Raw genomic sequence first — 24,225 nt, 5'->3', positions numbered from 1 at the left:
GCATCAGTGGCCTCCTCTGTCTCTCTTTGATGCACCTCTCAGGCAAGGTAGCCAGACCTAGGCTAGAAGCCAGCACACACACCAAGCAGTCTCCTGTATCCACCACTAGTTACAAACCTTTGTAAGAAAACCCGAAACTCGGGTCCTTAAGTGCTCGTAACTTCTCTGAGTCCTACCATGAAGGTTTTTGGTTTGCTTTCTTGGTTGTTTTGTTTTTAGGCAGGATCTCACTATGTAGTTTTAGCTGGCCTAGAACTCATGTAGACCAGACTGGCTTGGAACTCACAGAGATCCACCTGCCTCTGCTTCCTTAGTGCTAGAATTAAAAGAATGTGCCATCATGCCCAGCCCCACTATTAGTTTAGAACTTAATTACATTAATGATGTCTTTACAATATTCTTCTTTTGCTGAATTTCTTTATTAGAAACAGATTGGGGGTTTTGGGAATATAATTCAGTTGGTAAAATACTTACCTACCATGAAGCCCATGGTTTTATCCCAAGCACTCCATAAACTGGAGATGGTGACATGTGCCTATGTTCCAGTAGTCAGAAGGTAAAAACAGGAGGATCAGAAATCTGTCATCTTGGGCTCCATAAAAAGTGTAAAACCATCCTGGGATACATGAGGCCCTGTCTAATAACAAAAGCGAACAGAGAAGAGGAGACAAAAAGGAGGCAGAAGTTTGTCTTTTCAAAAAAAATAAATTCCACACAGTCCCTAAAGGAGAGAAGCATATTGTAACTTCTTGTTCTACTCTATGACTTTTTACTTGATTTAGCATTTATTAAACTTTTCCTGTGGATGGAGGAGTCATTTGGACACCACTGTAATGGGGGACAGAAGGACTAGGTGTTTTGATTATGGAGAAATATCTTATGAACTTAAGCAGTTTACAGACTTCTGGGAAATACAGACAAAATTAACAATGTGAGATGATGTATATAAAGAGTTGGCCCTTGAGGGGCCAGTAGAAGCACTGTCTGCTTAGCCACTGTAGTTTTGGAGGATCTTTGTGTGTGATGTCTCCTTGTGACACTGGGACAAGTGGAATTTCATTCCTGGCATTCTTGCAGCTTTTGTTTTCTTCTCTGGTTACATGTTTCAACTAGAGCACACATACCTTTTCGCTGAACTTGGATTTTTTTTTTAACTTGATCTCATCATAAATACTAATAGAAGGCCCTGGGGTATTTCCAAGTTTGAACATTGAAGCTGTCAGTCCAGAATCTCATTGTTGATTAGTATCTCTCAAGTTTCTGTTTGACCTGAAACATTAAGCAATTAAGGAGTGATGGTGAACAGGGCTTGGGTTTCCTCCTAAAAGACACTTATCACTTCTATATTAGATAGTAAGTTACATGCTTTAAAATGTAGGGACATTGTAAAGTTACTTGTTTTTTCGTTAAAATACTATGAAATGTACTAATAAGTAAATTTGCTGTTTTCTACTTCATTTTTTTTTCCAGAAAATATGCAGCATGTGAACACAGATAGGTTTCTCAACTTCACAGGAAATGTAACCCTTCAGAGGGTTCTGTAGGATGTGTGCTCTTGTTGCTAAGAGGCAGATACATATTTAAAAATGTAAAACTAAGGCTGGGAAAATAGCTCAGTGGTGGAGTGCCTTCTTAACATGTGTGAGGCCCTTGCTTCAGTTCCTAACACTGCAGGATGGATAGATGGGTGGATGGGATGGATGGATGGATGGATGGATGGATGGATGGATGGATGGATGGGTGGATGAATGGGTGGATGGGGAGGGTGCATGGGTGGATGATTGGTGGGATGGGTGGATGGATGTTTGGAGGGGATGGGTGGTTGGGTGGTATGGATAGATGGTTGGGTGGGATGGGTGGATGGATGGATGGTTGGGTGGGTGGGATGGATGGATGGATGGTTGGGTGGATGGTTGGGTGGGATGGATTAGAATGTTTGTGGGGCTAGGCTACGAGGTTCTAATAAACTCTGGTGTGCAGAAGCAAGAATTAGTGGAACTGCACGATCCTTGCTCACTGCCTCCTGGAGTCCTTGCCCTTTCTTCTTGGTTTCTACTGCCTAAGCCATCCAAGCAGTTACATGATCATAAGCATATTATATAGTCTGAGCCTCACTCAGTTTCATCACCCTTTCAAGATACGGCCGTACCTGTTTCCCTCTATAGGCTGCAGGCAGAGTTGAAATGAGGTCTGTAGTATGTATCAGGAGTGCCTTGAAAACTCTGTTTTCTCAATTCTTTTCATGTCTTGATCTACTTGATCCCAGCACAAAACAGAAAAAGATCCTTCTCATTCTGACCTTTTTCTTTTGTCCCTTCAAATCTTCCTCTTCCCAATCACATACCCTTCACTCAGCTTGCTTGCTACCTGTTTCTTCTCAGGTGGTCCCTGTGGGCATTGGGTATCCTGGTCATCTTCAAGCAGCGCTTCTTGGGGCAGCTGGCCTAAGTCAAGTGTCTTTAGGATCTAGTGTTAACCCAGGCATAGTGAGGTACTAAATAAGTAGACTAGAAATCATCTTATTGGTAATGTTTAATAGCTACTATTTTAGAATATGTGTTACCTACTAAATACAGTTTATGATACCTTCAACATCTTAATAGCCTTGGTTCATACTTAGCCTTAATAGTATTCTTCTGTGAAGAACTTTAAATCTTTTAACTTCAGACATTCAGTGCTGTAGGTAGGTTGAAGGTCTCAGCTTAATGCTTGCATGCTACAAGTTAGGGCAGTTTCTTTACCTCTTTACCTCAGTTTACACACACACACACACACACACACACACACACACACACACACACACGATAGGTTTTTAACCACCTCAGCAGTGTATCAATCAGGCGTCATTGGAACACCTAAGACAGTGCTTGTCACACAGCAGAAGCTGCAAGAAGTGTTAGTTTTTTCCCTGTCACTGTGGGGTTAAATAGATGTGCTGTTTACTTAAATATGTCATTCGTTTTCTACATCTTTTTTTTTTCCAGACCTATTCCATGGCAGTATATCTTGTAAAACAGTTGTCCTCAACAGTTCTTCTTCAGAGGTTACGAGCAAAGGGAATAAGGAATCCGGATCATTCTAGAGCTTTAAGTACGTATGATAAACTTACTTCATATATGCAGCTAAACTACCTTGTTAAGGTTAGAGTAGTGTTTTTTTCTCAACTCAGATTTTAGTGTTTCTTTTTTCTTTTTTGTTTTCTTTTTTAACCAGAACCTATTGTAGAGGATTAAAAACTCCAAGAACCTAGTATTGTGAGCTTGTAAATTAAGATCCAAAGGTAGTTTTAATGTCTTTGTCATGAAGCTATATTTGATGATCTGTGTTTTACAGATCTTAATATTTACTTTGTAAAGTTACTTCCTGAGTGCAATGTTTTATTACAACTTTATAAAACCAGTGTTTAAGAAATTTTAGGAGATGGAAAGGAAATCTTGGCATGAATTTCAAGAACATTATTTTTGTTCTGAGATGGCTCAGAGGTTAAGAGCACTGGCTGCTCTTCCAGAGGTCCTGAGTTCAATTCCTAGCAACCACATGGTCTCTCACAACCATCTGTATTGAGATCTGGTGCCCTCTTCTGGCCCTCAGGCATACAGGCAGGCAGAACACTGTATATGTACTAAATAAATTGTTTTTTGTTTTTAAAAAAGACTATCTTAGATCCAGGAGAAATACACACAGTTACATGATGCTGTCTGCTTGCTTTCCCAAAACAAAAGAAGTCAGTGGGATGGTAGAAGGAAGTGTGTGACCTTGGATACATTTCTGAATTTCTTGTCTATTTATGATAGGTTTTTAACGTGTGATTTTTAAAAAATATTTTTTGAGAATTTTATCCATGCATACAATCACACACACACACAAACACACACACACACACACACACACACACACACACACACACACACACACACAGCTTCCCTTTGGATGTTTTGTTTTGATATGTTAAAACTGAAATTAAGTAAGGTCTGAAAAATGGACTTGTGTCTCAAGTCTTGAGCATCATTAGCTTTTCTAGAGAGGCTGTCTAAGTTCTTAATTCTCCTTTCAGGAGCTGTGGGTTCTTTGTAGGAGAATTAAAAGTGGGGTTTGGTGCTTAGGAAGCCGCACATTACGTGCAAGAATGTGACAGCTATCCTTGACTCTGTAGCTTAGGCTGGCTTCAAACCTGTGGTCCTCCTGCTTCAGTGCTGGGATCATAGGAATGGGCCACCACACCCTGCACTTGAAGCTCTTAAAATGAGTTAACAATAGCAGCCCATTCTTGGATTTGTCGTTATCGTTCTGGTGAGAAGAAGTAAGATGCTAAAGCCAGCTTCCTTGCAGCTCCTCAGGAGCACAGCTTGTATCCTTTTTCTACCCTGTTTCTGTAGCAGAATGACAGATCCCAGCACCCCTGATGAGCTGAGCACCTGCGGTAGTTCACTCGAGATTTTTTTCCCTGTACTAGAAGGATCCTTTTGGAAATGCAAATAGCTGGGCATGGTGGTACACACCTATAGCCCCAGCTACTCAGCAGGCTGAGGCAGGAGGATCATTTAAATGGAGAGTCAGAAGAGGAGCTAAAATGAAGCACTGTTTGTGCATCTAGGGGAATGGAGGCTCCATGAGTCAGAGACAAGAAAATAGTGGGGATCCTGACAGAGAAGAGAGGATAGACATCTACTTGGAAGTAATGTACAAGAGAAGCATTTTTCCTTTTTTACAGCCTAGCTGCAGTCATTCCGGGCTGATTTCTTGCCTTGCATTGATAGATTTCAGCTAGTCAGAAAGCATTATGGAATTATGTGGTAAATGGTGGTGGAAAAGACAGAGATACCATGGAAGAAGGAAGGTGAAGCTTTTGGATTTAACAACAAAGTGGGCTGTTGCACAGGCCTTTATTTCTTCTACACTTGCAGCTAGAGTGCCACCTAAAGGTCATGTGGGAGTGGGGGCGCGTGGGTTGGCATTTCTAGGAACCCCATCCAGCTGCTGTTAGGCAACAGAACTGCTGAATTCCAAAGCTAGTTCCTTTGCATCTTTATGCCCTGCTAGTCTGAGTGAGTTCTAGGGCAGTCCTGTTTTATCTTACTTGTTGGCCAGGTGAACAAATGGAACAGTAATTGGATTTTACCAGTAAGAAATACATTGCAGTTAACTAAAGGCATTCACCTCTGTGTTACCTATAAAGAAATAACTTTCCCCAAAAGTAATGTAATTAAAATATTTTATATTTTATAAAATATGCTTATATTTATAAAAATAAATTGTTTAAACTACGAGAAAATGTACTTCTCAGGATTTGTTTGTTTGTTTTTTGTTTTTCGAGGCAGAGTTTCTCTGTGTAACAGTCCTTGCTGTCATGGAACTTGATCAGTAGACCAAGCTGGCCTTAAACTCACAGAGATCCGCTTGCCTCTGCTTCCCAAGTGCTAGGATAAAAGACAGGTTCCACCACCGCCAGGCTTTCTTGGAATTTTTGAAGCATGAACTTGCTTACAATTGCACTGATTATAAGTGATTCTTAACCTCGTAAGGAAGGTCTGCTGACAGTTGTATTAGTCAAGTCCATGTATGATCATGTTCCTAGAATAAGGTTGATAGTATTTAAAATTTAGAGTTTTCATTGAGAAAATGCATTCTGTGGGCTGGAGAGATGGTTCAGCCAGTAAAGGCTAGGCTCACAACCAAAACATCAAGATAAGATGAAGTGAGTTCTGTATTTTCATTCAAGAAATTAAATGCAGAGTCTGCTGTGTTCTAGGAACAGCAGAGCACAGCATTACACAAGACCTCCCCTTCTCTGTGTCTCCTGAAAGTTTACAGTCTGCTGGGAAAGACAGACCAAGTCATTATTAGTAAGTTATAGTTGTGACATGTGCCTTGAGGAAGGAAGGCAGGGAACTCTGAAGAGACACCCTGGAGCATTCAGGTCCTCTGTCTGTGACCCCCAGGATAGGAAGGGAGTGTGCCCAGTGAAAAGACCAGGGAAACTACAATATTGAAAAGGTTGAGACTAGCCGGGGTGGGATGGGGGGGACTGTGTGAATTCATAGGTGCTGTAAAGGTAGGTGGTAGAAAGCCATAAAAGGATTCTTAACCAGAGGAATGACACGATCAGTTTTGAACCATCTGATCATCAGCTGGGGGATGAGCAAGGGGGGAAAGTCTGATGCTCTGGAGCCAGTTAGGGACCTTTCACTTAAAAAACAAAAAGAAGTGTGTGTGTGTGTGTGTGTGTGTGTGTGTGTGTGTGTGTGTGTGTTGAGGGTGGAAGCCAGAGGACAACTTTGGAGTCCTTTCTTCCACCTTTGCATATGTTCCAGGAGGTCAGTTTGTGCAGCAAGCCCCTTAACTCACTGAATACCACACTGGCCTGCATTCTTAGCACTCTATTCCACATTAATGCTATTTTCTGAACTGGCAAATGAAATTTTAAAGAGGAGATTGTGAAGGAGCTGCCTGCACTTTTAGACCTGTGGTGTTTGAGGTGACAGTGCATGGAAGGTGACAGTGCTCAGAAACAGCGATACACACCTGACACCTCACTGGACCTTCACTCACATTGCTAGTTCCTCTGGTCTCCTCAGGTGTTCCTGACAGCTCTCCTGTTAAGTCTCCTTCATATCTTAACTCTGCATCTTGCTGGGTAGTGATAGCACACACCTTTAATCCCAGCACTTGGGAGGCAAAGGCAGATATCTCTGAGTTCCAGACCAGCCTGATCTTGCAGGCCAGCCAGGGCTAGACAGTGAGACCTTGTCTCAAAAACAAAAACAAACAAAACACAACCACTCTGCTGCTTCTTTGTCCTATTTCTCTCAACAAAGGCGGTCTGCATTGCTCTGTGTACCTCCTCTGTGCCGCTCACATAGTCCGAGCCTCTAGTTCCCCTGAATGTGCTCAGGCAGTGACTGATGTGGTGCTCTCACTGCTCTCTCTGTCCAAACTCTTGGATGCTTTGCTGCATTGGATACCAACCTCTTTCTCCTTGAAATTGTCCCCTCCCTCTTCTGACCTCAACCCCTTCCTTCAGGGGACTCAGAGAGAAGCATCCTAATACTGGGCATAGTGGCCCTTAATCTCAGCACAGGGAGGGAGGGGGAGACTGTAAGTTAAGAGGCCACCCAGGGCTATGTAGTGAGACCCTGGGGGTGCAGGTGGGAGTATATTGTAAATGTTCCCTGGAATTCCATGCTTGTTCTGCTTTTCACGTCCACTGTTACTGCTTAAACTAGTCCTAACTCCCAAATCTTCATTCAATTCTCTACTCCAATTTGAGATTGCTCTACTTCATCAGAAGCAAGAATTTGAAGTTCATCCGTGCTTTGTCAACTGCCAACTAACCCTTTCTCAAATCTGTCTTCTGCCATTGCCCTCGTTCAAATCATTATATCTTGTCTTTATCTTTAGAAGCTTTGTCCTAAATGATGTATTCCACCCTTTCTTGGCTTTTCTTGTCTCTTCCCTGGTAGCTGCCTAACTTATTGGCACACATCTGATCTTACCATTCTCTTTGATCCCCTGAACTCCTGACACCAGTGGAATGAAATCTCCAGCTTCATTTGTGTGACACACAACACGGATGTGACGTTCTTCGTACTTCCCCAGATCTCTCTTTTACTCTTCCCATTCTTTACTTTGTAAAGACACATCATATACTCTCCGTCTCTTCCCCCACCAAGTGTTCTCTATGCTTCCAGCTGCTTCTACTGCCTCACTCCAATGGTCCTTCGTTTCCCAGCACCTCCAGAGTCTCTTGGCTCCTATCATCTGGAGAGGACCCCACTGAGCATCCTCTCCTGCTGGCTCTCATATCGTTCTTCTTGGAGTTCTCAGTGCCTCACACAGTCCCTTGACACATAGTAAACTCTGACATTTTGTTGAGTTATTCTTGTTTGTGGTCTTGCTGCCACAGCTTCCCGCATGCGTGTACTTCTATACTCAGTGATTGGTGTTAACTGATGAAAAGAAATAGAGTGAAGTCAGGCTTCAAAGCCTTTTGTTTCCTCTGTTGAGCTTAGTGTGTTTAGTTGTTTTCACCCTTAAAATTCTAAAAGATTGAATTAAAATAGTCTGATATTAAATGAGGGAGAGAAATCATATAATTATAACCCAGAACAGCACCATCTAGTAGGGCAGTCTGAAACAATCGTACAGTTATGTGGTAGTCACCAGCAACATGGCTACTGATCACTTACAATGTGTCAACCAAGATGCTGAATTTTAAATTAAATTATATTTCAATTTATTTAATATAGGCTCATGTTGCTAACACTAGTAGCTCATAAGAATAGGGATTCGCCGGGCGGTGGTGGCGCACGCCTTTAATCCCAGCACTCGGGAGGCAGAGGCAGGCGGATCTCTGTGAGTTTGAGGCCAGCCTGGGCTACCAAGTGAGTTCCAGGAAAAGGCGCAAAGCTACACAGAGAAACCCTGTCTCGGAAAACCAAAAAATAAAATAAAAAAATAAAAAATAAATTTAAAAAAAAAAAAGAATAGGGATTCAACTGGGCATTGGTGGTACACACCTTTAAGCTCAGTACTTTGGAGTCAGAGGCAGGTAGATCTCTTGAGTTTGAAGCCAGCCTGGTCTACAGAGTGAGCTCCAGGATAGCCAGGGTTACACAGTGAAACTCTATCTCTAAAAACAAAACAAACATGGATTCAATAGCAAGATGACATTTATACCTGACTAGTTCTAACTTTAGTCATAAAGTGCTCTTACCCCTCCCTGCAGCTCATAGTAACACAAGAAAACCACCTCTAGAGGACCTCCTACAGATCACAGGGCGTTAGTTATTAGCAGGGTGCAAAGGTTTGCTTTTCCTGCCTCCGAGGTGTCCAACTGTTCCAGCAGTGTTGCTTTAAAGGAATATTTTTCCCTCATTTCATTTCGTTGGCTTTTTGTCAAAAACTGATTGACCATAGGTATGTGAATCTATTTCTGGACTCTTCCATTGGCCGCATTCTCAGTTACTGTGGCCTCTTAGCAAGCCTTGAAAACAAGAGTCTCCCCCCTTTTTCTTTTTCTGTTCTTTTGATTATTATAAGTCCCTTATGGAAAATGGTATTCCAGGAAGTTGACTGAGCATTGGAAAGTTAGTCTATAATTCACTTTTTAATCACTACCTCTCTAGATGCAAAAGAGACAGTAGGCTAAATTTAACATCTATTCCTGATAAAACTCTCAGCAAAATATTAATGAAACAAGATGGAAACTGCCTCAGTGTTACAAACATTTACAAAAAAACTTGAGTTAGTATCCTAGTTAATGTTAAAAACTTGAATCTTCTAAGACTATGAATAAAGTTGTTTAGTGTTGGCGCCTACCATTGCCCTGAGGTCCTAGCCAGCACAACAAGGAAAGGAAACATAAAGATTAGGGGGTCAGAAATAATTATTATCTTTAATTTTGCAGATTATTTACACAGAAAAAAGACCCAAAAAAATCTCTAAAGAAGCGGCTAGAATAAATACATGAGTCATGAGTTGGAGAATTCATGATCAATACATGTAACTGAATTGTATTTATTATTAATGCATACTTGGAAATGTTGAAATTCAGACAGTTATACATCCTTAGAGACATGTGGCATAAAAGATGTGCAAGGTGTAGATGCTGGAAACTATGAGAAACCCAACTGAAGACTTGAGTTAGATGGAGAGAGACTGTGTCAGAGCAGAAGACAGCCTGACTGCGTGCCAGTTCCCTAGATTCATCATCAAGAGATCCAGTCCAGTCAAGACCCTAGTTGGATCTTTGAAAGTATCTTTAACAGGGCAGGCCTGGGCATCCAGCTCCATCGGAGACCTCTTGCTTGCTTAGCAGGCACAAGACCCTGGGTTCAGTCCCTAATTGTGGGGTATGCTTTATTACTAACAAATTTACATTAAGAATATAGTCAAGTTAGTAGTTTTTTTCACGGTTTAAAAAGAGTCACAGACTTTTTACCCATGTTCAGAATAGCTCAGTTGGTGACTGTTTTCTGTTTCTCAGGAGATGAGTTCCATTTTGTCACTCCTTCTAACTACAGCCTCCTGGAAGATTATTCCACTGCCTTTGTAAGACTGGTTGTGTCAGCATCTGCCGTGGTGCTTAATAAATGAGATTTCTGTAATACATGCTGGTGCTGCACATACTTGTTCACACGGCCTTCTTTCTGATACTGCAATACAGCAATCAGCTAGCCATTCTCCTTCAGGAGCTGCCGGATGGATGGTCTCCCTATTGACCATGGCCTTGCCACACATCTTGTGGGTGCAAAGATGACCAATATATTATGGAATAGATTAGAACCTTCAATCTGGAGCAGCTGAGCTGCTCATAGCTGACGCAGAGCCTACATTACCTCACTTTTTACAAAATGTATTTTAAGACTAGGATTTTAAGACTGTTCTAGCAAAGGTGATTTCTGCCTGTTTGCTGGTTGTAATAGAGATCTGCAAGTATGACTTCAGAAAATCTATCTCCGAGAGAAGGAACATGCAAATCATTTTAAGTAACAACTACTAGTATTTATTAAATATAATATTAGGTATTTTAAGACATTTTTCATTAGGTTAAACTCATTTAATCCAATGCTGTGAGATAACTGTTATTCTCATTTACTAGATTATGGGAAAAGTTACTAAAGTGACTTGACATGTCAAAATTCTGACTTACTGGCCCAATGTCATATATCCTGTAGGACTTCTTCTGTTTGTTGCCTTTCTAAGTACTGACCACTGAGTTTTGATTTGAAGGCTGTTGCTGCATTCAAGTCCAAGTTTACACAAAGCTCAGACAGTCACTAATACCATTGCAGTGTAGGAGGGTGCAGCTGGACCGACTGGTAAAGGCATGCAGAGTAGACAGTCTTACTCAGGGTCCTCTAGAGCAAGTGAGAAGCAGGAGGATAAAAATAGAAAGACTAGTGAGAAGAACTAATAGAGGACTTGGCTTGCATGTTTGTAGAGGCTGAGAAGTCCCACAGCGTGCCATCTGCAAACTAGAGAAGCAGGGAAGCATGGCTGAGCTGAGGTCCAGAGGCTCAGAGCAGCCAATGAGATAACTCCCAGCTAGGGCTGATGATGCCTGGATATCTCTGGGGTGCTAGTGTGAATACTAAAATCTGAAGGGTAATTCCAGTGTTTTTCTGTTCTGTCCTGCCCACTTCCCAGCTCCCTTCACAGTTAATTGGATAGTCCCACTGACATTGAGGGCAGCTCTTACCGTACCTAATTCATGGACTCCCATGCCAGTCTCTTCTGACTCCCTCGGGAACACACTTGAATTCTATTTTCATGTTTATTTTCTGTGGCCGATATTTGTTGTCCCTGGGGATTAGGGAGTTGGGATTTGTTACTATTGGAATTTTGTTTTGTTTTGTAACAGAGTCTCATACTGTAGCCCAGGCTATCCTGGAGTTCACTGTGTAGACCAGGCTGGCCTGGAACTCACAGCAATCCTTCTGGGATTACAAAGTCACTTTGCCCTACTAATTAAGTTAGTATTCTTTCAAATTATTTTATAAGAAAGGATTAGCTACGGTTGGGTGAATAGTGCCAAACACATAAATTCCTAATTTATATTTGGTATTAGTTAGTATAGTGTCTTGATGGCCCTACTTTCCAAACTGAAATCCAAAGGTTTTGTGGCTTTGGGGATATGAAAGTTGGACTTTGAAAACTTTGTATTTGTAGTCTACAAAATAACTTCTTAGTCTGGCATCAGAATCTCTGTTTTGCTTTTTAAACCACTGATTCATATCCCTCTTCCCTAGTCTAATGTAGTGGTCAGTTAATAAATTAGAACGCTCCAGGTGTAATTCAGATGTACTTCTATGTGGAGATTCCTAATGTAAGAAAATACTTTAGTAGACTGTCCAAAACTTGGGCCATCTAAAAATTCCAAACTGTGTGTGTGATCACGTACTTCATCAAGGCTGGCTTCTTAGTACTGTTAGTGGCAGTCAGTACCCAGACATTTGCTTGTCAGTTTGTCCTTCCTCCATTCCATTTTCTTCACTGTGTCATCAGTGTTGTCACGATTACTGCACAGAAGCCCTGAAATTGTGGTTGGTTGTGCTCACAACCACTCCACCACAGGCCCCTATTTCTAAGACTTTCAGAATATATTCTCTGGTCATTTCCTGACTCAGTGTTTTCTGTTGTTGGCTGCTGTCTTCGGAGGTTAACTGCTGCCCAGGGTTTACGCGTGGTATCTCAGTGTTCTGTTGCTGTGAAGAGACACCATGACCATGGCAGTGCTTACAAAAGGAAGCATTTAATTAGGTCTTGCTTACGGCTTCAAAGGCATATCCATTATCATCATGGCAGGGAGCATGAAGGCAAGCAGGCACAAGCTGGAGCAGTAGGGAGAACTACATCCTGACCCGCAGGCCAAGAGAGAATGGCCTTGGCTTGGGCTTTTGAAACCTCAAAGCCCACCCCCAATGACACACTTTCCCCAACAAGACCACACCTCCTGATCCTTTTCAAATAGTGCCACTCCCTGGTGACTAAGCATTCAACTGTATGAACCTGTGGGGGCTGTTCTCACTCAAACCACCACACACGGGACATACAGAGAATCTTTTATAGTAAACTGCAGGACAGTAAAAGAAGAGCCATGAAAAGTAAAATTGTTGCTGGCTCCTATTTAAAAGTTGTAAGAAGTTTGAACTGAAAAGACTTTAAGACGTTATCTGGTGTACCTTCCAGATTTACTGACAGTAACATTAAGCTGAAAGAGGCAGATTGACTTGCTAAAGATTCACAGTGTTATGGATAAACGGCAGGATTCAGTTTTGTGATAAAGAAAATAGTTGGACCTTTTCTTTTCATAATATGTTTATCATTGATCTTTATTACTCCCCCTCCCCTTTTTGTTGTTGTTGTTTTTTGAGACAGGGTTTCTCTGTGCAGCTTTGGAGCCGGTCATGGGACTCGCTCTGCAGACCAAGCTGGCCTCGAACTCACAGAGATGCACCTGCCTCTGCCTCCCGAGTGCTGGGATTAAAGATGTATGCCACCATTGCCCGGCTTTATTACTTTCCTTTAAGAGAATACAAATTAATCATAATTTTAAAGAAAATCTCTGGTGTCTTAGAATAATAACTAAAAGGGGCCAGCCATCCCTGAACATGTAAGCTGCTGTTGAGCGTTTCTATGGACCATGATGCAGGGCCAGTGTTCTGCAGGAGCTTCAGCTAGGCTGGGGAGTGAGGCTCTTCTTCCCTTGCTTCCTCTGAAGGATATAAGCTGTGTGACTGCTCTTAGCATTCCAGTTGGTTGATTAGAAGAGAATTGAGTAGATTATTTTTGAGTTATTTAGCTTTTAGATTTTAAGCTCCTTTTAAAATATGTTATATTGGTAATATCTTTAATAAACTTATTCTGTTTGTTTTCTCTTCAATGCATTTCAGTTAAAGAGAAGTTAACTGCAGATCCAGACAGTGAAATAGCTACCACCAGCCTGCGGGTTTCCCTGCTCTGTCCAGTAAGTGTTTGCTAATGCTTGTCTTGAGGGTAGTATATACACTTCTTCTTTCTACTGAACATGAGAAATTCTGCTTACTTCAAGAATCTACCCGCTCTATACTTTATCAAAATGGAGAGACACTGAGGCATAGGACTGTGAGCTGAATAATTCTGAAGTGTGCTTCTCTCGTGGTGTAGATCATCTAAGTACTGCCCTCAGTAAATAACTGCACAACTGTTTTTCAGGTTCCAGTTAAAAGAGCGGAGTAAGTGTACACACAAACACACACACACACACACACACACACACACACACACACACACACACGAGAGCACCAGGCCTGGTGACCCATGCCTATAATCTCAGAACTTGGGGTGGGGTGAGGTGCTGAGTCAGATGGATTACCATGAGTTCAAGGCCAGCTGAACTACCCGCATCTCAATTTTTTAAAAAAGAGGAGAAAATCCTGTTGTGCCTGACTGCATTCCTTATACCTATAGAATTAACTTAAGAATACTTATAAACCAGAAAGGGAAGTTTAAGAAACAGTCATTTGAATGAAACAAATATCAAGTCATAAGATTTTACCAAATTATTAAACCTATAAGCAAAAAAATAGTGTTGTTGAAGTTCATTTCATACCTAATTTATTGGGCCCATCAGCATTAGGGATGGCAATTGAATATTGCCCTCATAATAAAGAAGGTGAAAATTAGTAATAAATTACTGGCATTTTGATTACCTCTTGTTCTATAATCAAATTAACTATTTAAATGTATGAAGAATGAAAGGATACATGTGTTTCCTAATTTGCCTGGATTGTTCAGTAAGGTGCTATCATAGTGAAAGCTTTCAGCATTGAGACCCCACTAACTGGTAGTTCTTGTGTTCTTGAAGGAGTAAAAGTTTTCTTAGCCTTATATTGCCTACTAAGCTTTGACTTGAATATAAAGTCATTGGTGAATGATTAGTTTTCAATTCTGTCCTTTACATGTTTCCTAAAGCTGGGATCCCTACTCCTTACACGCTTTCATGGCCATAGAAGAAACACAGCAGGAGCCACTGAGACCTGTTGCCATGGCTCTGTCAACTGCTCTATAGAGGGCTTTCCTTCTGAATCTTCTTTATAGCCTGTCTCCTTAAGAAAAGTTTTGTTAGTTAGGCCATTTTGTTTTTCAAGACAGGGTTTCTCTGTGTAGCTCTGGCTGTCCTGGAACTCACTCTGTAGACCAGGACAAACTCAGAGATCTGCCTGCCTCTGCCTCCTGAGTGTGCCATCACTGCCCAGCTAGGTTATTATTATTAAAAGTTCTTTAATAACCAGATAAATGTTATAACAGCCTAAACATAGGCTGTAAAGGAACTTAGGGTTGGGGGCTGGAGAGCTGGCTCAGCTCTTCCAGAGGTCCTGAGTTCAATTCCCAGCAACCACATGGTGGCTCAAAACCACCTGTAATGAGATCTGGTGCCCTCTTCTGGCCTGCAGTCATACATGCTGTATACATAATAAATAAATAAATCTTTAAAAAAAAAAAAAAAAAGGAACCTAGGGTTGTTGTTGTTTATAAATTGATAAATATACATGTGGAAATAGTTGGAGAATAAAAGGACAATCAATTTTTTTTTAAGAAGCATAAAGTTGGCTCAAGACCAGGAAGGGGGCTGGAGAGATGGCTCAGAGGTTAAGAGCACTGGCTGCTCTTTCAAAGGTCCTGAGTTCAATTCCCAGCAACCACATGGTGGCTCACAACCATCTGTAATGAGATCTGGTGCCCTTTTCTGGCCTACAGGGATACATGCAGACAGAGCACTGTATACATAATAAATAAAATCTAAAAAAAAAATTTAAAAAAAAAAAAAAAAAAAAAAAGACCAGGAAGGTAGAAGGTAAGACAGAGGAAAAAAAACAACTTAAACAAAATATTTTAAAATGTTATATTTCATTCTTTTTCTCCAAATCCCAACTTAACTGCTTCGTTTCTTGCTACTTCATTTCATTGTAAAACCCCAGTTGAGAGGTTATGATAAGTTTAGAAAAATACAGAAGCTTCATTTCCCACTCAGATCACTAGAGGAGTCTTGTTTCTTGGCATTCCCAACCAAGTGTTTACAGCTGCGCTAATATGTAGTATTTATAATGTTGAGCAGTCACATGAAATGTGTTAATAAAAGAAGCAGCCCAAGGTATACGGTGGCAGTTTTATTTATGGAATGAATTTTGCATTCTATGCTTCAGGTGCTTTCCCATGTTACTAGAAATATTGATCACATTTTGCTTCTTACACTTCTTGATTTAGTGAGCCAGCTTCTAATTTTTATTCCAAGTCCCCCTGTGCTCCTCTCTCATTAGTTCCAACAGTTTTAGCAATTCATTGTAAATTAGCATCTGCTTTCAAAATTCAGATTATAAAAAAAACTACTATAAATAATATATAATTACAATAAGTCATGACTTCCTATCTGGCTAAAGGGATAACTTCCTACAGTTACTGGAACATCAAGGCCATATATTTTAGGTATGTTTTTGCTCAAAAATAAAATACAGTTGTGATAACTCATCTTTATATCACATTTATGGAATCATAAAAAGAGATTTGTTCTTTGAAATATGTAAATATGCCATCTTACTGTGCATTTCTGTTTTCCTTTTGTAATATGCAGATCTCAGAATAAATGAGTTTCTGTTATTTGTGTGCCATTTAGCTAAAGGCAACAAAAATAATTAAAATGTCTTTGCTCTTTGAGGATTGTCGGTTCTAATTTATTAAGAACAGAAACAGAAATGTTGAGAAGTCAGATATGAGCTGTGCCACGGGTCTATCCAAATGCAGATATTTTAGAGTTTATAGAAGAAAAAATAAACTAGACATTTATTTTATGAGTATTTATTAGTATGAAAAACTTAGGAAATGTTTTTTCCTTATATCAATCATCCTTTGTATTTATAAGAAAAAGTCCACGTTGTCATGACATTGTTGGGTCCTGCTGGTAGACACTGGCTTAGACTTAGGTTTTTCTCATGCAGCATCATGAACTGTACGCACTGTGAGTAAAGTCAGCCTCACTAGAAAACATCTGGGGCTTGTTTATGTTTGTCTGTGAATGACACAAACATCCATTTGTCCCACAAAAGAAGAGAACTTTGTAATCAAAAGACTAAACTGCTCAGCGCTCACCCTTTCCGACACCAACTTAGAGATAATCGATGCGTGTTTGTCTGATAGACACTTAAATCTTTAGTGACAGATTTTAAAAATCAGAGATAGGAGGATTTTTCACATAAGAGTTATTTTATAATTCTTTGAGGTGGCATTTGTAGTATAAATACTAAAAGGCCATACCTTTGAGCATGAACTTCTGCTTTCTTACGCTGTTTATGACTCTCATTCCTGTACTGTTTCCCTATCAGTTTGCATTCAGACTATAGGTCACCTTGTTGGTGACGCTCGCCACAAAGGCGTGGGATCGTTTTCTTGCCTATATGCACAAAGGGCTAACTAAACAGCTTCATGACACCTTTTACTGAACTTGTATTCAGTTCTTATGATTTGATTTCCATAAGCACATAAGAAAAGGCCAAAGAACACAGTAGTTCTGGCAACAGAAATCTATTGCCTGTTTGCCATTAGCTAAGTCCAGCAAGATTTTCCAAGTTATGATCTAGTTGATGGTGCCAAATTAAATTTTCATCTTTTTATTTTTATATACATTTAGTGGGAGGGACATTTGGTTTTTGAAACTGAGAATCATATTGCCCAGACTGGCCTCAGACTCACTATTCTGTCCAAGGATGATCTTGAAGAGTTTCTAGTGTTCAAGTGTTGGGATTCCAGCCGCACATCTGTGAGTCACACACAACACAGGAACTCAGGACTTCCTGCATGTTAGGCAGATGTTCTACTGACTGTATCTCAGTCTCAAATTCAATTTTTGTATCTTAAATTAGACCTTAACTGTGAATTGCAAATGCCTATTGTTGCTTAATATTAAGTGAAGAAACCATAGGTTGAAAGTCCTATGGGAGCTCAGTGCCAGCACACTAAGCTCCCAGCTGCAGAGCTGTGAGGCTCCTCCTGATGCTTCATGGAGACAGTGAGTAAGATAGGAAGAAGGATGATTTCAAAATCCAAGCAACAGGCCCTAGAATTACACTTTGAAAGAGGTAGTTTTGGAAGGCTTTCCTTTCACATGCCTTTATTCCTGTAATCCCCAGCTGTCAGTCACATCTTTCAGACATAAGGAGTTTTTCTTAGGACTGCTAGTGTGTACAGCTGACAGTTTAGCAGTATATACAAGACTGTCATTCTGCAGTATAGCAGGTACTTTTCCAAAGCTGGGGACAAGGACATGAGTCTGACCTATTTCCCATAGGAGATACACAAACAAATAGTATAATCTGACTTAGGCAAGGCTAGAGCTGGGACACAAGAGATGAGCATGCTTATTTTACTCTGGATCTCTCCTCTCCCTGCTTTGGATATGATAAAGGGACATTCCTCCTGTTTTAAGTTGATCATGTGTCCAGTGTCCTTTTTAAATTCTTCATCACTGCATCCGGTGGAAATAAGGAGGAAATGGTGCTACTTTCCAGATAGAAAAGGAGGCCCAGAGAGGTTAAGTGTCTGCCCAAGAAGTACAGTAAATCATTGGTACCAGAACAATAATTTAGGGCCCTGTGACAGTTGGTTTCCTCGGTAGACCAGGAAATTGCACGTTTCCCTGAAATTTTTGTAAGCCAAGAACTTTTTTTCTCTTTTAACTCACAAATATACAGAAAGTCTTTTTCCATGAACTTAGAAAGTAATATCATTATATAAAGTGAGGAGCTTACATGCTCTGTGGCCATTATAGACTTTGGGGAACCTATAGTAGTTATGATACAGCATTCCTTGTGCAGGTCCCCAGGCAAGGTTTCTGCCTTGGGCCCAAACAAGCAGCTTAGGACAAAGAAGATGTTTATATGTGGGATAGAGTCAGTCTGTGTCAACTCAACAATTAAAATGAGGCAAGAAAATATCCCTGAATTGTCTAGTGATGCTTGAAACCCAGGGATGCTGACTATGTGATTATGCCCAGTGAGGAGAGACATACAGAGTGCACAACACCTGTCTTCTGTTCCAAGCTACCCCCAACCATTGTGCCTTACACTGGAGGAAATGGGTGATTTTGGCTTCATTTTGTGAACTAGAGAGTAATTCAGAGATGAAGATAGAGTCCATACTGATCTCTGTGACTAGCCATAGTTAATTCTTTTTCTAAATGTTTAATTAGATGCTTCTTAACTTTTTTCAGATCAAAGACTGATTTAAGAATGTGAGAGTGTGGGCTGGAGAGATGGCTCAGAGGTTAAGAGCACTGCTTGCTCTTCCAAAGGTCCTGAGTTCAATTCCCAGCAACCACATGGAGGCTCACAACCATCTGTAATGAGAACTGGCGCCCTCTTCTGGTCTGCAGGGATACATGCAGGCAGAACACTGTATACATAATAAATAAATAAATCTTTAAAAAGAAAAAGAATGTGAGAGTGTGAGAGGGCTGGGAATATAACTCAGTAGTAGAGTGCTTGGCTAGCATACACGAGGCCCCAGGTTCAGTTCCCAGTATCACACACACACACACACACACACACACACACACACACACACACACACGAAATATGGAAGCACTTTCAAAGGGGTTCAGGCCTTCCCAACAAGAAACTCACTTGCAGCCCGTAGAGGTAGCAAATGGCCTTGTGGTAGACTAAATAGTCATTGTTTTGATATTCAAAGATATATTGTAGTGTTTAACCTGCAGGCAGGTTTCTGAAAATAATGTGTTTTATGTTCTTCTGTGGTATTGAAACACAAATAGTGCAGACACAGCATATTTTTTATATTAAAATTTTAAATATTGAAATTAAAATGTAAGTATAACACTTTCCCATTTCCCTTCTAATCTCTCTCAGGTACTCACTCAAATCATAGCCTCTTTTTCTTCAAGTGTTATTATTGCATACATTTGTATTTATACACATATGTATTCCTAAATATATAAATACAGCCTGCTCAGTCCATATGATGGACTGTTACTTGTATGTATATCATTTCAGGGCTGGCCATTTGGTATCTGATAACCAATTAGGTATATCCCTGGGGAAGACTGCTTTTCCTACTCTCAGCCTTGCTTAGTTTCCTCTGTACAGTTCTTTGTCTAGGAGTGGGGCCCTGTGAGATTTCCCTGTACCATGTTAGCATGTTGGTGTGATCCTTGTTCAGGTCCTATTCAGGCAGCCGTGTTGTTCAGTATTGTGGGTAAGAAGCTTCCCTGTCATTTCTAGGAAACACAGTGTCGGCGGATTTCGTGCTTCTCTGACTAATGTCTTTCTGCCCCTCTTTCATGATGTTCACTGTGCCTTAGGTGCAGGGGTTGTGCGCACAGCAAGCTTTAAATTATAATACATGCACATTGTATTTCAGGAAATCATTAGTAGAACCTAAGTTCGAATAGCAGATACTAATATTGACCTTCCCCTTCTCTGAAAGCTTGGGAAAATGCGGCTGACAATTCCATGTCGGGCACTTACCTGTTCCCACCTTCAGTGTTTTGATGCAACTCTTTATATTCAAATGAATGAAAAAAAACCAACGTGGGTTTGTCCTGTCTGTGATAAGAAGGCTCCATATGAACACCTTATTATTGATGGGTATGTATGTTTCCATTTCTCCTTGTGTTTTAAAATGACCCTCTGTTAGCCGAGTTTGTCACCATCAGGTTTGAGATAAAACCAAATTTTTCAAAGTAGGATTTTCATTATTCTAGAAATCTGTGAGTAATTAACATTGTAAATACTTTCCATCTTTCAGGGTTGTTTTTAAACATTTATTGGTGGCATAGTGTGCACATGGAAGTTAGAGGACAACATTGGAGAGTTGGTTCTTGCCTCCTACCGTGTGTATTTGGGGGATCAAACTTGGGTTGTTAGGCTTGGCAGCAGGAACCTTCCACTGAGCCATCTCGGTGTCTCCCCCACCCCTTTAAAAATTTCTTAACATTGAATTTTATTTATGTTGTGTGTGTTCATCTTGTTTTGAAAACAAGTGCGGGCTGGAGAGATGGCTCGGCGGTTAAGAGCACTGGCTGCTCTTCCAGAGGTTCTGAGTTCAATTCCCAGCAACCATGTGGTGGCTCACAGCCATCTGTAATGAGATCTGGTGCCCTCTTCTGGTGTACAGGCATACATGCAGACAGAACACTGTATACATAATAAATAAATAAATGTTTAAAAAAACAAAACAAAACAAAAACAGCAAGTGCTTTTTCCTTTTCCTTCAGTACTTTCTGTTTACCATTTTAAGCACCACTAGTTCTAAACAGGGTATGCATATACTTTTGAGTACATCTAAGACCTACAGAATGCATTGGAGAAAGCATGGTTATTAGGAGGTTCTGGTAAACTCGAATTCATCCAAAATAAATAGATAAATAAATAATAAATAAATGAGAGCTTTTGGAGCTAAAGAGATGGCTCAGCAGTTAAGAGCCTGTATTGCTTTTATAGGTCACCCAGGTTCAGTTCCCAGACCAGGGGATCTGATGCCCTTTTCCATACTCCATGTGCGCACGCGCACGCGCAATTTAAACAATTTATAAATAATAAGGTCTCTTTTAAAAGTTGGACTTTTTAGTAGAAGGTAGCCAGTTTCTAGAGACTGGCTCTGTTTCTGCCCTGTCCATCAAGCCCTGTTCCCCACTCTCAGGGCTCCTGGCAAAGAGCAGCCAGCTGATAGCAGCTCTCTTTGTTATGCTGCTTGGGTTTCTATCCTTGCCTTGTGTTTCCTCTCTGTGTCTCTACCCTTGCCTCACAGTGCTCCACGGCTCTCCTTAAAACCCATCTGTCTGTGGTGTTTGAACCTCTGGCCATGAGTCTGTTACTTCTGTCGGCTTCTGACTGAACAAGAAACAAGGAAATGAACTGTGAAAAAGGAAAATGCCTTCCTAATATTTCTAATATTCTTCAGTAAAACACTCAAACAAGACAGTTTATTTATAGTCTATGAGAAGGCATATGAGCCTGAAGGGGATAATACAAGCAATGGAATGTATTTATCAATGGACTTACAACCCAAACTTAGAAGATGTCAGTCTTGGGGAAATAGGAGTAGACAGCATTGTTTCCTGTTGGAGTTTTCAGAAATGAAATAACTAACATAAATTTAAATTAATAGTAATATTTTATCAGCTCTGTATAGTATATATCTTAGTTCTTTCCTTGTAATAAAAATCTCTTCTCTCTTTCACTCTCTGAAAAATAGAAAAAAACAGGAAATAAAAGGCATTTTTGATATAACTTCCGGTTTTATTTTTACATAAATTCTGATTATATGCTATTAATAACCTTGAGTCTTTGGTTTTATTTAACATTATAACCAGATAATTTGGCCACAGTGAATTTCATGCATTCCCTATAAATATTCTTTTAGTACCAATGTATTATTTTATTTGGACTTAACTGTTGGTTGTATGGTTTTTTTGTTTTATTTTATTTTGGTTTTTTTTTTTTTTGAGACAAGATTTCTCCGTATAGCCTTGGCTGTCCTGGAACTCGCTCTGTAGACCAGGCTGGCCTTGAACCCGCAGAGAACTGCCTGCCTCTACCTCCTGATTTAAAGCATGCACTACCTCCACCCGGGTAGTTGTTACATTTTTATATGTATCGCTTTAGTTTATAAAATAAGACCTTATGAGCAATTTACAAATGTATAGTATAAAGAAGAAAACTGAACACAGACAATCACTACCCAGAGATAACTAGTGTGTGCTTTTACTCACATAGAGAATCTTGTTTTGAGATACCTTTTTTTTCTTAACCATCTCAGTTTTTGTGAACTGAGATGTATTTGTATATTTAAAAATCTTGGGGCCACTGAGATGGCTCAGTGAGTAAGGGTGCTTGCTGCCGAGGCTGACAATCATAGTTCAATCCCCAGGACTCACATGGTGGAAGTAGAGAACCAACTCCTACAAGTTGCCTTCAGACCTCCAAACATGCACTGTGGCAGCTACCTACCCATATAACACACACTAAATAGATATTTTTAATTGTCATTTTTTCAAAGTTACGTAACATTTTTATATGAATGTTCCACAATTTGAGTAACTATTTTCCCTATTTAGCATTAGGTTTTGAGAACAAATGTAATTTATCTGTTCTACTTTCTTTTCTCCTATTTACTATTTGTATAAAAACATAGAAAATCTAAGTATTTTAAGAGACAGGTTTCTCATTTCTCTTCATTTAAAATTGCTATATTAAGGACAGATTGTTTGTCTAGGTTGTTTATGGAAATCCTAAAGTACTGTACAGACTGTGATGAGATACAGTTTAAAGAGGATGGCTCATGGGCTCCAATGAGATCAAAAAAGGAAGTGCAGGAAGTTACTGCCTCATACAACGGAGTTGACGGTGAGTAGGTGTCCACAAATAAAGTAGTCACCACTGTGATGTACCATGGTTTTCACACTTTTGAACGTTCTGAGCAGTACAAATAGCTCAATAATTGTTAGGTAATTGATTAAATGTCCACAAATAGTGAGATTCCTTTTAAATCAACTTTGTTTGCCAGCCTTAAGATTTTTATGGTGCTAATGCCAGCCTTAAGATTTTTATGGTGCTAGCTTTCAGAGTAGTCTAAAATCACTTTTCAAGTTGTGGTTTGAAGCACTACCTTTTTTAAAGGGTTTATAGTTTTAGTGTAATATATTAGTATTTCCTAGGTATTTTGGATGCTGTATAGATAAACATATATCTATACAGTCCTGCTGTAAAACACTTTTATTCTAAAGTGGACATAAAAGATACTTTTTTTTTTTTTTTTTAAGGTCTCTTCATGTATATAGCTCTGGCTGTCCTGGAACTCACTATGTAGACCAGGCTGGCCTTGAACGCACAGAGATCTGCCTGGCTCTGCCTCTAGAGTGCTGTGATTAAAGGCTTGTGCCACCACACCCAGCCATAAGATACATTTTGATTATTCTATTTGAAAATTGTTTTTCAAAATAATTCATTAACAATCAATAAGAAGTTTTAAACTTAGTAGAACAGAGCCACTGTTACGTCTCAGCTCTGGCTACAGTAGTGTTGCTCCTCTAAACTGACATGCTCATCACAGGGACCCTGAGAAAAGAGGAGAATTGACACGGGTCTTGTGCTTTAATCATTCCCACACAGGATGCTTGAGCTCCACATTGGAGCATCAGGTGACTTCACACAACCAATCCTCAAATAAAAACAAGAAAGTCGAAGTGATTGACCTAACCATAGACAGTTCATCAGATGAAGAAGAGGAAGAACCCTCTGCCAAGAGGACCTGTCCTTCCCTGTCTCCTACATCACCACTAAATAATAAAGGGTGAGTACTGCTAGAACTTTTCCAAAAAAACTCTGTTGTGAAAGCTTGTTTGGTAAGTAAAGTAAAGGCTGCCAGATAAACTACTATGCTTGAGTGCAGAATGTAGATTGACTTTTCCCAGGGATGTCACATTCTTGAGGAATTGGAGTACTACACTACAAGAGTTTGGATATAAGATTCATCATATCAAGAGATGCTTCTGGGCCTAGAGAGATGCATCAGTGATTAAGGGTGCTTGGTGCTCTTGCAGAGGACCTAAGTTCAGTTCCCAGCATCCACATGATGGCTCACAACTGCCTGTAACTTGAGCTGCAAGGGATCTGATGCTGCCTTCTGGCCTCCAGGAGTGCACATGCACACACACAGTTTTTTTAAAAGATGGTT

At 40.2% G+C, this 24,225-nt stretch overlaps 1 protein-coding gene across 2 annotated transcripts in view; it reads left to right on the top strand.

Moving 5' to 3' along the window:
• The window catches only part of Pias1 (protein inhibitor of activated STAT 1), a 116,633-nt gene that overhangs the window by 80,118 nt on the left and 12,290 nt on the right, over window positions 1–24,225 (top strand). For both annotated transcript variants that reach the window (XM_059268064.1, XM_059268065.1), the window contains exons 7-11: window positions 2,985–3,090; window positions 13,395–13,468; window positions 19,975–20,135; window positions 22,765–22,895; window positions 23,661–23,841. In XM_059268064.1, the coding sequence (XP_059124047.1) occupies window positions 2,985–3,090; window positions 13,395–13,468; window positions 19,975–20,135; window positions 22,765–22,895; window positions 23,661–23,841 (653 nt within the window). The remainder of the gene's footprint in view (window positions 1–2,984; window positions 3,091–13,394; window positions 13,469–19,974; window positions 20,136–22,764; window positions 22,896–23,660; window positions 23,842–24,225) is intronic.

Source organism: Peromyscus eremicus, chromosome 7 (genome assembly GCF_949786415.1).
Source record: "Peromyscus eremicus chromosome 7, PerEre_H2_v1, whole genome shotgun sequence".
NCBI lineage: Eukaryota > Metazoa > Chordata > Mammalia > Rodentia > Cricetidae > Peromyscus > Peromyscus eremicus.
The sequence above is the reverse complement of the archived record's forward strand: the minus strand, read 5'-3'. Positions and strand labels throughout refer to the sequence as shown.